Below are 15298 nucleotides of genomic sequence, written 5' to 3'. Positions count from 1 at the left end.
TCAAATGTGGCTAATGATGAAATGAAGAAAACAAAATACAAATTGAAAACAAAAATGAGACTGTGCTAGGCAAACAAGCTTGGGTAGATTAGCATTTTAGAGGAAGGTAGCCAGTGGGATATAGTGTTTTGAGCATTGGACTGCAGGCCAGGATTCAAATCATTGCTTGGCCATGGAAACTTTGTCTTTGGGCAAGTCACACTGTCTCAGCCTCAGAGGAAGACAAAGGCAAAAAACCCTCTGGGGAAAAAAACATGTCTAGAAAACCCTGTAGTAAGTTTGTGTTCGGATCACCATAAGTTGGAAACAACTTAAAGTAACACAACAGATTATCATTAGCCAACACATATTTTGGTGCCTCAAATGTTAGACCTGTTTTGGATATATTGGCTCTTCTAATTCCAAAAATGGCACTAGTTATCTCCTATCAGCCATAGTTGTTGAGATACAGAACATATGCCATGTACCAGTCTTCATCTGCTTGCCCACAGAAAATCATGATAACCATATCTAAGAAACTAGAGCTGATACAGGGGAGTCGGCCTGAATCTATCGAGAATCTAGGTTGACTTGCCCTCTAGATCCTAAACTCTGCCTTTAGTTGCATCTGCACTGTTGAATTAATGCAGTTTGACACCACTTTAAACTGCCATGGCTCAATGTTGTGAAATCCTGGGAGTTGTAGTTTGGTGAGGCACCAACACTATTTGGCAGTAAAGGCTAAAGAAGACCATGTAAAATGACCTTGATTCTGCAGCACTGATCCATAACAAGTAAAGCGGTGCCAAATCTGCATTCTTCTACAGTACAGATGCATCCTTCATAATGGAAAAAACCAATTTCTCTTCCAAAATTCAGCATTGCCTACTATTGTTTCTAATCGGCCAGGAAGTAGCAGCATTAGTGACTGAAGGGTTTGATCCTGGGTGACTCTTCTTGCTGAAATCCCTTTTTGAAAGCCATTTCGCTTTCAGGGACAGAAATCCAATTGTTTCTGCCTTGGTAGTGACAGGGAGAATGATTTTTGACATTCATTTGGAAAGCATCCAGGGATGCGGATCAATTTAGCATGAGCCAGCATGACTAAGCGGTGCTTCTTTTGATTGTACATCAATGGCAAGTGTACACGGCATGCCCGGCAACAAAAGGCTGACAAAAGTAATGCCAGTGAAGCACAAACTCTGCATGTGTTCTGCGGAGAGCAGGCACTCCTCCTTGGAGTATTTTTCTATTGTTCTTAGTGTTTTGCCCCATCTTGGGGAACAGTAATTACTTACCATTACATATAATAGGTAGCTACATTTCTAGTTAGACGTGTTATAGTAACTCTTACTTACTGGGTATTCAAAAGTAATTAAGTGCTTACTTTTAGTTAGTAGTTTTAAAACTGATCAGAATGCTGCAAGAGGCTGGACTGCGGTTCAAAATACATTAATAGAAGGAAACCACAAGCTTCTTGTAAATCAAGCATGGGCAAACTTCGGTCCGCCAGGTGTTTTTGGACTTCAGCTCCCACAATTCCTATCAGCCGGTAGGCTGTTAGGAATGGTGGGAGTTGAAGTCCAAAACACCTGGCAGGCCAAATTTTGCCCATGCCTGTTGTAAATGAACAGGCCTACAGATTTTTTTCAATGTCATAGCTGTTCAAAAACACAATAAAATGTTGCAATGCACACATTTCACAAATTAGATACCTTTATCAATTCAGTGGTTACTCAGTTGTAATTACGTGCAGTTGCTGATGTTCCAGTGTGATTTCTTTTTGTGTTTCTTGTTTTTTTACATCAGCAAATTGAAGTGTTTTAAAAGTCTGTTAGAAAACCTGAACCTCTTTCTTAGGCTCCCCCCACACATCTGTATAAAATCCACATTGAACTGGATTATATGGCAGTGTGGACTCAGATAACCCAGTTCAAAGCAGATATTGTGGATCATATGCCTTGATATTCTGGATTGTATGGCTGTGTGGAAGGGCCCTTAAATGTCTTCAGTCACCACTGGCAGCTGCCTATCAATCTAGTTTCAGATACATGTTTTGCTTACTCTTTACTGTTTACGCTTTAATCCCTGAAGAGATCTTTTTCAATCACAAATTCAAGACAAAAATATCAAAGCAAGTTGTGAGGGGAGTGGAGTAAACCTGAGCTTATTTTTGGATTTTGAATGCCAAATTCCTATAAAACTAACAAAAAAGTTTATGACTCATTACAGAACTGTAGTATTAAAGCAAATGAAAAGTAGTGAAAATTTACCCTGGAATAAGGAAAGCTATTTTTCACAGTGCTACAGTTGTGATATAATGCAGTTATGCTTCAGTGCAAAAAGGTAATAATTACAAATAACCCGTAATTTGTAAGGAGGTACATCTAAGTTCTGTTCTTGAAAAGAACTTCTAGTCACTTTTATGTTGGGTTCTCTTCTGTAGGATGACCACTTGCTGTCCTAATTTTCTATGGGTTGCTATTTTGCACCATATTTTCACTTCAACTGCACCATCACTTTTGTCCCAGTTGTTTCAGTCTTCCATCCATTCTCTTTCTCAAATGGATGAAAAGGTTTGGCCTATCTTGGACTGTCATTGGGCCAGTGTGGATTTGATATGAGTTTAGCGGCATGTACCCCAGCATGGCGTAGTAGTTAGGCATTCTGGAGAACGGGTTCGAATCCTCACTCACCCATAGAAAGCTCTCACACTCTCAGTTTCAGCAGAAGACTACAACACCATCTACATTGCCAGATAAAATCCAGATTATCTGCTTTGAACAGGATTATATTAGTCTACACTGCCATATAATCCAGTTGAAAGCAGATAATATGGATTTTATCTGGCAGTGTAGATGGGGCCTAAGGCAAAACCTCTCTGAATAAATCTTGCCCATGATAGGATTGCCATAAATCTGAAACAACCTGGAGGCAAACAACAACAAAAAGTTTGAGATTGGTTGCTCAGCAGGTGGTGAGAAATTGTAAGAATGGAGGTGAGACTCCTCTGGTTAGGATTAGTCAACCACCAAGGGAGAACAAAGCACAGTAAACAGTACTATGACCTTGGCATGTAGTTCCTCTTGATCAGGGAGAGTCAATAGTTAGCCTGGATTTGTGGACTCGGTCCAAAGCAGTGATGTGGTAGAGACACAACTCAACATTTCAAAGCACTAGGACTCCTTGGTGATTATATCATGTGACTTCCCACTCTCTCCAACTGCCTTTCTGTTCCCACTTGTGTTTAGAGGCAACCCTCGCAGAGTGTAGCTTTAGCACATCCCAGGATAAGCATATTTTGGCACACGAATGACCTTCATTTAAGATAGGGGCTATTTCCCCCCTGCATGCCCACCTCACTTCCCCCACCTCGCAACATGACGAGAAATGATGTGAATTCACTTCCAGATTTATTTCCCTACTTTTGGGAAATTCTATTCTATTTTGCAGTGGTTTTGAACTATTCAACTGATGAAAAAATGAGGGTTGGGAGCTTTGTGGGCTGGCAAAAGGGTCCCATGGGCCACATGGAGGACTAGAGTTGCACTTTCCCCACCTTTGGTCTACAGATATTAAAAACAGCTCTTTAATGTGCCGTCCCTAATTTCTGGGAAGTGATGTTTGCCCTCCCCAGGTCATCAGGTGAGTGGAGATTTACATGCTGAGCCTAACAATTCCTCATTCTCCCAGTCTTGTTTTTGCAGAACTCTCTGTAAATTAGTCCCATAGAGAAGAAGTGCTTCTGGTTCAACAGTAAGCAGAATGAATGACTAATGGGAGCATAAAATTTAATGTCTTGGAAGCATATGTTTATTGTAAGGCTAAATAACCTCCCTTTGTCATACCATTTTCCTTCTGTGTTGGCTTCGGGTGAGCCCTATTCCTTTCAGCTTTCTAGCCCATCAGCTGCTTCCCTTTTTCGGGCCAGGGAGATTCTGCCTCTTGTCAAGCTGTGTTATTTTACTTTTAATGTTTCAAAACAAAAAGGGGCAGAGCTGCTCTTTAACATTTTTTGAAACTTAACTTTGTGCAAATTAAACCACCCACGCCTCCTTTTATTGATGATCCTTCTGCTTACAGATACAGAGGCTAGGGTTTAAATAAGTCCTGCTGACATGAATATGCCTTGTTGTTCTCATTTAGATCCAATCTTGTTATGCCTCTAGTTTTTTAATTCCTCCTGTCCCCCATTTAACAGTTGCAACGGAAAGGGATTTATGGGCCCACACAGATTCACTGCAGTCCTACCGCTAGAAAGTGTTATTTAGCTCTTGCATTTTAAAGACACACATTTTCCCATCCCCTCCTCTGTTTTGAGGTTGAGGGGAAAAGAGGTAAAAGGAATTAAATTGTTGGTTGCTAACAGATTGATGAATATGGTAATGCCCTTATGCAATATTCCTCCTGTGAGCCTCATTCATTCTCTACTCAGCAAGATATTTTAATGCATCTGCCTGGGTTTTTTTGACATGTCAGTTCAGCCCACTGATTTCATGCTCAAAAGTCTGCCAGATGTTTTAAGTGCCTCTCTGCAAATGAACAAGACAAAACCTACAAGAGGTGCCTAAAACTTACCTGAACATTTAAAGCAGCGTTTCTCAACTTGGGAGTTGGGACCCCTGGAGAGGGGGGTGTCAGAGGCATCGCCGAAGACATCAGAAAACACATTTCAGAGTGCTCTTTGATTGTAGGTTAACTATAAATCCCATCAACTATAACTCCCTAATGATAAAATCAGTCCCCTCTCCCAACCCCACCAGTGTTCAAATGTAGGCGTATTGAGTATTTGTGCCAAGTTTGGTCCCGATCCATCATTGTTTGAGTCCACAATGCTCACTGGATTCCAAAAATCCAAAACTCAAGGTCCAAACCCTTCCAGTGTTTTCTGTTGGTCATTGGAGTTCTGTGTGCCAAGTTTGATTCAATTCCATTGTTGGTGGAGTTCAGAATCCTCTTAGATTGTAAGTGAACTATAAATACCAGCAATTACAACTCCCCAATGATAAAATCAACCCCCCCAACCCCACCAGTATTCAAATTTGGGTGTATTGGGTATTTGTGCCAAATTTGGTTGAGTGAATGAAGATTCATCCTGCATATGTGTCCTGTTTTGTCTTTCAAGAACAGCCTTAAAACAATGTGGTAAGTAAATGAAAACAGCTTTACTTCAGCAAAACATAAAGAACAGTACACTCATTGGTATAATGCAAAAGAAAGCAAGGAAGTCTTAGGGCAAACACAGTCTCTGATAAATTCCCAAATCAAGTAGCAGTCTTACTTCAGACAAAGAAACAGCAATAAATCCTTAGGAGTAGTGTCTCAGATGCAGACTCAAAGCAGGCATAAGGGGAGCAAAGGCTTAGGCATTAGAGTCAGTTTGTTACCAGCAAAAGCTGACTGCAGCTGCTTCTGCTTTATAACCCTGAGTTCCCTCACAGCTGCTAGGGCAGTTCCCAATTACTCAGCTGCATTTCTGGCAGCTGTTCTAGCTGAATGATGTCTTTGCTGTGTTTCCTTTAGCCTCTCCCAAAATGTGGGTACTTGCAAAATCTCCTCCTCAGATTCCGACTGTCTCTCAGATTCAGGAATATTTTCCTGCTCCCCTTCCTCTTCTGAAGAAGAGGAATCCCTAACAATATCAGATATTTACATTACAATTCACAACAGTAGCAAAATTACAGATATAAAGTAGCAACATAATTAATTTTATGGTTGGTGTTCACCACAACATGAGGCAGTGTATTAAGCTTAAGCAACTGAGGTGGAAAAGGAAGGGGCCTGAGGCTGTTAGGAATCGTGGGAGTTGAAGTCCAAAACACCTGGAGGGCCCAAGTTTGCCTATGCCTGGTATAGGACTATTAATAAAAACATCAACCTATCGAACCCTCAGTCGAGTCGGGTGGGGAAAGGATGGTAGCAATGGATGTGCTTCCCCTAAAAGGAGCACCAAGAGAGTAGAGGGGGTTTGTCCTCCTGGGATGGACTAAGTGCCTACCATTCAACACTCTATGAAGAGAAAGGGATGATTCCTTTTTTAAAAGAATAAGAGTTAATACTATACCTTAAAATTTATCAAAAAGTGAGCCATCCCTTCTTTGAGCAAAATACCTTTTCGAACACCTGGTTACGAAAATGGTGACCCGTCTGGAAGCATATGGTAATTTCTCTGCATCATAGGCAGTTGTGTGAATCATGATATTTCTCTTTCCAAAAGGCTAGCAAGTGCAGTATTATTCACGCGGCTCCTTATATCCAACTTTGCCAGTGCTGTGCTTTGTAAGAAACACATCTTTGTGCTTTCATGTACCTTGAGGAGGTTGCATCGTGTCAGATCTCGTGGAGAAAGAGAGAGCAAGCCAAGATTTAGGGCTTTAATAAAATTTTCTCCTGTTGGAGATTGCTGCGATGCCGGTTTTCTGCAAACACTTCTGGCGGTTTTTGGCAGTAGTTGGGAGGCTGATTGGCTCAGGCATTTTACTGCTGACAAAAGTCAGGGAGCTAGAGCTGAAAGCGATAAAATGATGTCATTTCTTGCATTCAAACACACCCAAAAAGGTTTGGGGTTGTTTTGGTTTTTTTTTGCATATCCCACTTTGACAATTCCAAATCTATTTTTTTGTGTGTGTCAGGAGCGACTTGAGAAACTGCAAGTCGCTTCTGCAAAGATGTTGCCCAGGAGATGTTTTACCATCCTGTGGGAGGCTTCTCTCAAGCCTTTGGGACAGTGCAATAAGGCAGCAATAGGAAACTTCACCCTACTGACCGGATTTGGTATGGCTGATCTGAGATGGTTTTTAAACAACTGATTTTAAAGTGAAGATAATTGTTTTAAATTGTTTTTAGTATTTATATATATTTATGGTTTATTTTATTTTATTGAATGCTTGCTATATATATGTTGTGCTCTGCACTGAGTCCTTTTCGGGGTGAGAAGGGCAGAATATAAATATTTTGAATGAATGAATGAATGAATGAATGAATGAATGAATGAATGAATGAATGAATGTCCCCGCATGGGGAGCTAGAGCTAGCCGACAGGAGCTCACCCTGCTTGAACCATAGAATCATAGAATCGTATTTTTGGAAGAGACCTCATGGGCCATCCAATCCAACCCCCTGCAAGAAGCAGGAAAATCTCATTCAGAGCACCCCCGATAGATGGCCATCCAGCCTCTTCTTAAAAGCCTCCAAAGAAGGAGCCTCCACCACAGTCCGGGGCAGAGAGCTCTCACAGTGAGGAAGTTCTTCCTGATGTTCAGGAACCTTTCTGTCAGCAGTCCTGCTGGCACAAGGTTTTAACCCCTTCCGCCACCGGGGACTCCCTCCAAATCTAATGAACCCCACTAAAAACAAAGGACTGTCTTTCAGCTGCTAGAAGCAAAAAGGTTACATCACAGTGTTCTTCCTTGATAGTTTTAGTCATTTAGTCATATTTTAGAGTTCTCTCTCTGTGCCAGTCAACTTCATGAATAGCCTTCATATTAAGGAAGTGTAGTGATCACAGTCCCACCTAGGATTCGGTCCTGGGAAGAAGTTACACACATATAGTATATTACAATTCAGTTCTGATGAAACACACAAATGCCATCACAATCTGATATGAAGTCAGTCTATCCCCAACATTTTACTGATGAAAACCAGGACACCTATGGCCAAATACGATCCGAGTGTGCTCAAGAGGGGAAATGTTATTGGTGATGAAGAACTGAAAGGAAAGCATGGTCTGTAGCAGTTTCTTATGCCCGAACCTACAGAGAAGGGAGGGATTCCATCCTTTCCCCCCTACAATTGTGTGCAAACTACTTTTGTACTTTAAGCTCAGTTTACAACAGTTGAAGAAAGCTGATGATAAATGGAAGGGATTGTGAAGAGAGAAACTGGGCCATTTCAAAGAAGGTGAAAAAGTGGGCTGGGAGAGGATTAATTGGGACTATGCGTATCAGCATGCCTGAGGGCTTTGAGATAATTATTTTTATAACCTGAATTTTAATCTGTAGCTTTAGGAAGTACCAATATAACTTTGCATTTGTTTTCCTGAGTGTCCAGCTGCCAGAATTGGCACTGACAAAACCACTTCTGAGTATTCTTGCCTAAGAAAACTGCATGGAATTCACACACGTCTCATGGAGCAAGGAAAGGATAAGGGACCTCATCACCATTTGGAGGGAACAGAAGGTCCATCAACTGCTTGAAGAGAGATGCAGGAATTTAGACATTTTTAAGGATGTTACTGAGGCAAAAAAGTAGTTAGGGATTTAGAAGCTTCTGTCCATGAATTATGTACGCATAGACAACATATTATCCATTTGTCTGCATTTGGAGAGCCATACCTATCAGGGTGGACATTATGGGCTGCAGTTTCAACCACCTTTGGGATGTCGTAAACACCCATAGGCAGTTTGGGGCAGCCATGAACTGTAACTCCCACCATCCCCTTTGGTATAGAGCAGTGGTTCTCAACCTGTGAGTCCCCAGGTATTTTGGCCTACAACTTCCAGAAATCCCAGCCAGTTTACCAGCTGTTAGGATTTCTGGGAGTTGAAGGCCAAACATCTTGGGACTCACAGGTTGAGAACCACTTGTATAGAGAATAGTGGACCTACACTCTGTCTGGAAACTCCAAATAAATCTCATATAGGATCTATAGGGGACCGGGCTGTGGCGCAGGCTGTTGAGCAGCTGCAATAAATCACTCTGACCATGAGGTCATGAGTTCGAGGCCAGCCCGTGGCGGGGTGAGCACCCGTCAATTAAAAATAAAAAATAGCCCCTGCTCGTTGCTGACCTAGCAACCCGAAAGATAGTTGCATCTATCAAGTAGGAAATAAGGTACCACTTATAAAAGTGGGGAGGCAAGTTTAACTAATTTATGACTTGGAATGAGGAAGTGCCATCAGAGTGGATGATGAAGCAGCTGCTCCCCTCTGTGGCCAGAATCGAACATCCCCTCAGAAGAAGGTTAAATTGCCTCTGCATCTGTCTGTCTCGGTCTCTGTTTGATGTGTTTATGGGCATTGAATGTTTGCCCTATGTATAATGTGATCCGCCCTGAGTCCCCTTCGGGGTGCAAAAAAAATCTAAAATTAATCCAGGTTGAGCATCTGCAAATGTGAACACACGTCACAAGAAAAACAAAAAAATACTGTGAATTGATCCACACAATCTTTTTGACAGCCCCTGTGGATATGCAGGTGTGAGCATGCACAGCAGAAAACAACAACAAAAAGTCACAGCTGTGTGAGTTGCACTGCCATGTGGACAAAAATAATTTGATACAGCCAACACATGATGGCAGTGAATATGCCTCCTTATGCTAACTTGGCTCCAGAATGAGGGACTTTGTCTTCCTAGTTTCAGAACCCATGTTGCTCAAGAAAAGTCAAACATGAGCAACAAAAATCCATGCTGGAGCTCAGACAAAGCCTTAGTGTAGATTTATCCAAGAAAAAAATGTAAAAGATAGCAGAGTAAAAAAAATGGACAAGAATGAAGCTTAACAACAGCCATCCTAATGTCTACCTTTGTACACACAGGTCTAGTATAGAAGGAAACAGGCTTAATCCTTTTTGTAAAAGCATATAAAATATATGTGCTTACAAATTACTTATTTATAAGGTCTTATGAAAGAGAAAGGAACCCCGGTGGCAAAGTGTGTTAAAGCACCGAGCTGCTGAACTTGCAGACCGAAAGGTCGCAGGTTCAATTTCTGGGAGCGGAGTGAGCGCCTGCTATTAGCTCCAGCTTCTGCCAACCTAGCAGTTCGAAAACATGCCAATGTGAGTAGATCAATAGGTACCACTCCGGTGGGAAGGTAACGGCGCTCCATGCAGTCATGCCGGCCACATGACCTTGGAGGTGTCTACAGACAACGCCAGCTCTTCGGCTTAGAAATGGAGATGAGCACCAACCCCCAGAGTCAGACATGACTGGACTTAACGTCAGGGGAAACCTTTACCTTTACCTTATGAAAGAGAAAAAGAAAGAGACTTTACTGCACAAAGTCCTAAAAGGAAGTTCTGTCATTGCAAAGCTGTCTTGCTGAGAGCAGGATCAACCCAGGAGGGGCTTTAGGTGCTTTCAGTAAACTGGGAGCACTTTTTATTTACTGCAGCTATTTGGACTTGATACATCACCACACAGCCAGCTTGCCCCCATTTCCCAAATCATGTAACCTTTCCAGCCATCTCCTAGCCATTGCTTTTACCCTCTTTTCTCTGAAAGAACAAGGATCCTGCCACTATAATATACTATTGGTTGACCTTGGAGCTGCTTCGGATTACATTGTGAACTTACAGTTGACATTTGGAGAATATGGTGGGGTTCATAGTCTGTAGTGGCCTTGGAGGGGGGAAAGGGCACAGGCTCTACGATCTGCCAGGGAGGCCTTCTTCTTGGTCCTGCCACCATCTCAAGTGCGATTGGAGGGGACGAGAAGGGCTTTCTCGGTGGTGGCCCCCTCCGGCTTTGGAACGCTCTCCCTCGGGAAATCAGACAAGCCCCAACATTGGGCACCTTTTGCAAAGATTTGAAAACCTGGTTGTTTCAGCTTGCTTTTCACAACACCTAGTCCTTTGTCACATATGCCCAGTTCCAATGTTCCAGAAGATTATGCTACTATCTCACTTTATCCAATACCCGGCTCTATCTATGTTGCTTGCACTATTCCATGCCTTTGTTGGGTCCTTGTATCCCATGACCACGCCCATTGAACTATGGTAATTTCGCTGCACACAGCTGTTTGATATTTTTATGTTTTATTGAAACTGTGTTTTTAACTACCATATATACTTGATTATAAGCCGACTCTAATATAAACCGAAGCACCTAATTTTACCACAAAAAACTGGGGAAACTTATTGACTCGAGTATAAGCCGAGGGTGGAAAATGCAGCATCTACTGGTAAATTTCAAAATGAAAATAGATCCCATCAGTAGGTTAAAGGTTTTTTGAACATTTACCGTATTTCAAAGAAAAACAGGAAACTAGCTCTGTAAGTGGAAAAGTAGGGTCAACAAAAACAATATGGTATTAACAATAACTTAATAGTTATAGTTATAATTATAATAACTTCATTTGTACCCTGTCCTAGTTCTCCATGGGGACCCAGGCCAACTTCCAACATGGTAACAGGCAAACATTCAATGCCTACATAAACAATGCAGAGCTAGATATAGATCTATAATTATACAGTAGAGTCTCACTTATCCAAGCCTCGCTTATCCAAGTTTCTGGATTATCCAAGCCATTTTTGTAGTCCATGTTTTCAATATATCATGATATTTTGATGCTAAATTCGTAAATACAGTAATTACAACAGAACATTACTGTGTATTGAACCACTTTTTCTGTCAAATTTGTTGTAAAACATGGTGTTTTAGTGCTTAATTTGTAAAATCATAAGCTAATTTGAAGTTTAATAGGCTTTTCCTTAATCCCTCCTTATTATCCAACATATTCGCTTATCCAAGCTTCTGCTGGCCCGTTTAGCTTGGATAAGTGACACTCTACTGTATATACTAATTTCACAAATGCATTTCCTCCTGAAATATTTGCAAATCCTCTCTCTATATATGCATTTTCCTCCTGCAATATTTGCAAGCCCTATATATTTATATCTATCTAGATATATCTATGTGTGTGTATTTGTGTGCATTTCCCCTGCAATATTTGCAATATTTTCTTATATAGCTATCTAGACATCTCTATATATATAGATAATTATATCTATATAGGATTTGCAAAGACTTGCAAACACGTGAAGCAAACTTCATATATAAATGAATGTATACACATAGATACAAATATACAGGTATAATATGAGAGATAAATATATCATACATTGCAAGCAGCGGCCTCCAGGCACTGCTGCCAGCTTGACCTTGACCTGATTATAAGCCGGGGGTGGCTTTTTCAGCTCATAAAAAGGGCTGAAAAACTCGGCTTATCTTCGAGTATATACGGTATTTTGTTACTTTTACTGTTTTTATTTTATCTATGTTTTGTTTTGATGGATCATTTGTATTGGTATCTAGGGGCATTGGCCCCATGTGTAAGCCACCCCGAATCCAATTTGGGAGATGGTGGCGGGGTGTAAAAATAAAGTTATTATTATAATATTATTATAAGAGGTGCCTGACCCAATTGGGAAAAGGAGCAGCAAATGGCAACAGCATATCCACTACCTTGAAGTTCTTTTCTTGAGACTTTTGATCCCAAGCTGTCAGCCTTTCAAGTTATGTAGTACTCGGTTTTGTTAGATTCTTGTAACAAGGTGCATTTTAACAGTTTAGTTGAGCCATATAGACCACGTCTCTGAAAACATGCCTGGCTAAGAACTGAGGTCTATTGGAGGAAATCTCCTCTGTATCCCATCAGTAGGAGAAACACATTTTGGGAGGCCATGAGCGAGAGCCTTCTCTGTGCTGGCATGCCCTTCTCTTGGGAGCCCTATTAGCACTAACATTGCTCTCATTTCTTTTTTATTAAAGCCTTCAGACCTAATCAATTTAATTTGGGCTGCACATCTGCTATGGTTGCATTATTTTAAATGATCTTTAAATGAGATCTTCAGGTGCAGTAATTATTTTAATATAAAGAAATACATATTTCTATTCTATTGCCGGCTCAACTGCTGACTTAAAAGTTGATGGTTCAAACCCACGGGACGGGGTGAGCTCCCATCTGTCAGCCCTAGCTTCCTATGCAGGGACATGAGAGAAGCCCCCTGCAGGATGGTAACACATCCTGCAGTCCCCTGGGTAGTCTTTGAAGATGGTTGATTTTCTCACAGCAGAAGCTACTTGCCTCAATTTGCTTCTGTCATGATTTAAAAAATTGCAATAGAAATAAAAGTACAGTACAATATAAGAAAGTGTGTATACTCTTAATTTGCTGAATTAGGCTGGTATTCCTACAGTTCTGTGCTTCTCTCTCCTCAATCTGAGATGACAGAAATTAAGACTGCTTTTTTAATATCATACTTACGTTCCCAATACAATATTAATGTTAATAGCGTCAGCTCTTACTTTCATAATCTGTCTTGTATCTGAAAACCAAAAGTAGATTTATCAACCAATGGATAATGCTTTCCCCCTATAGCTATAAACAAGAATTACTACATTTCTTTTAGTGTCAGATATTTCCATTTTAGTGAGATAGCCTAATAAAAAGAACTAAATGTATTCCTGTGAAGCTTTCATGAGGGCATAATAACAGTTGAGTGTAAAGCATAATAAATCTTAGTCTTTACATTAACAGAAATTGATTACTTATGCCAGCAGGGTACATTTGTATTCTTGTTCGATATTTCTCATTGTAAAAAGTGATAGAACAATTACTTCTTGTTGAGAAAAGTAAACAGAGGAATTACTTCATTTTTATGAACCTGTTTTCTTTTTTTAAGATGGTTTTCCATCTACCTGTTATGCATCGTGTGTGAGGGATGATGCGTGTGAGCTAACACGTATATCTAATAAATTCTACAAATGGCTTTTGATATAAAATAAAGTAAAACTTCTAATAATCTGGTTTGGAAAATATTAATTGTATTAATTGTATAAAACTAATTGAATAAAATTCAGGGAATAATTTTTTATCCCTGTTCTCAGAGATCCCATACCTGTGGTTTCACCTACACGCACCCAACAAAATATATCCTTCCTAGGATTCCCCCAGGCAGGAAGCAGCCAGGCATTGAAGCTGCAATGTTAATCAAGGTGGCCAATTACAACATTCACATTTGCCTCAAGCAGACAGGAGTTTTTTCTCCCACCCTGGACATCATTCCACAGATATATAAACCCCACTTGCCTAGTTTCTAACAGACCTCACAACCTCTGAGGATGTCTGCCATAGATGTGGGTGAAACATCAGGAGAGAATGCTTCTGGAACAGGGCCATACAGCCCGGAAAATTCACAGCAACCCAACTTTCTAAAAATTATCATTATATTCACCATCATTATTCATAGCACATTTTTCATCTACCTTTCTTGAAATGAACCAAACAGAAAGATCCATGAACTGATTAGCAAGAAAGTTAAAATTTGCAAATGCTTAAAATACGCAATATCCTTATCTTTTAAAAAAAACGTTGTTAGTTTTGGCTAGTAGAATGGTGGAAGTTATGAGGGGGATTATTGTGGGTTATTATTGTATCAGATGTTTTGTTTTGTTTCTTATTTTAGATTCAGTGTTTGTTTGTTCGTTTTATTTTTAACTGGTTGTGAACATTTAATAAAAACAATTTAAAATATACAATATCCCAGCAATTCAGGGAGCACATTTTCAAATCCTTACATCATAAACCCGTTTATTTTTACGGAGCATGTCTCTGTTCTTAAGCGACCAACATTCTTGTCATTTTAGAGTGAGGCACTCCAAGATAAAGTGTGTGGGGGGATGTTTACACATTTCAATAAATTGCATTTGCTTTGTTTTAGCTGAACTCTTTATGGACCAACAGCATCTCAAAGAAGCAAGCTTCTGTATCCAGGAGGCAGCCAGTCTCTTTCCCACCTCTCACGCTGTGCTGTACATGCGGGGGAGGCTTGCAGAGAGGAACAGCAGCTTGGAGGAAGCAAAGCAGTTGTACAGTGAAGCCCTAACAGTGAATCCAAGCGGAGTGGAAATCATGAACTCCTTGGTGAGTGGATACAGAGTGCTCCCATCTAGATTTACGTTCTTATCATGTCACGTGTAGTGTTTTGTTGGCCCTCCCAAGGATGTGGCATACTATTGCGAAATGCATGGTGCGCTAAGCTATACTTGGGTATTTCTTTCTTTGAAATCTCAGTATCCATACTGTGCTGCAGTAATTCTCTGTGGACATTTGTGGTTTACATGCCTGGTTACAATAGCTATCACTGCTTTTTAAATTGCAGAGACAAACTGGCCCAGAATATCCAGGAGCCATATCAAACAACACAGATCTGCTAGGGATCATAGCACAGTTAAATGTCTTTTCCAACCTCCAACTGTCTGTAATCTCCAGTGTGACAATCAGAAACTGGTCCCTGTCATAACTTCTTCTCCCATCGCAGACCACAGGTGAGAGGGGCTGAAAAGTCATCCTGCTGCACCCTGATCACTATTTATTTATTTATTTACAGCATTTATATTCCGCCTTTCTCACCCCGAAGGGGACTCAGGGCGGATCACATTACACATATAGGCAAACATTCAATGCCTTTTAACATAGAACAAAGACAAACAAACATAGGCTCTGAGCGGGCCTCGAACTCATGACCTCCTGGTCAGAGTGATTCATTGCAGTGATTCATAGCAGATGCTCTCCACAGCCCGAGCCTAGCAAAAG

The 15298-nt window shown here is 40.7% G+C and overlaps 1 protein-coding gene across 3 annotated transcripts in view; it reads left to right on the top strand.

Annotated features, from left to right (window-relative positions):
- Window positions 1-15298, top strand: part of ttc7a (tetratricopeptide repeat domain 7A) — a 250058-nt gene that overhangs the window by 175065 nt on the left and 59695 nt on the right. For all 3 annotated transcript variants that reach the window (XM_008104901.2, XM_016991757.2, XM_062971056.1), the window contains one exon: window positions 14424-14626. In XM_008104901.2, the coding sequence (XP_008103108.1) occupies window positions 14424-14626 (203 nt within the window). The remainder of the gene's footprint in view (window positions 1-14423; window positions 14627-15298) is intronic.

Source organism: Anolis carolinensis, chromosome 1, assembly GCF_035594765.1.
Source record: "Anolis carolinensis isolate JA03-04 chromosome 1, rAnoCar3.1.pri, whole genome shotgun sequence".
Taxonomy (NCBI): Eukaryota; Metazoa; Chordata; class Lepidosauria; order Squamata; family Dactyloidae; genus Anolis; species Anolis carolinensis.
The sequence above is the reverse complement of the archived record's forward strand: the minus strand, read 5'-3'. Positions and strand labels throughout refer to the sequence as shown.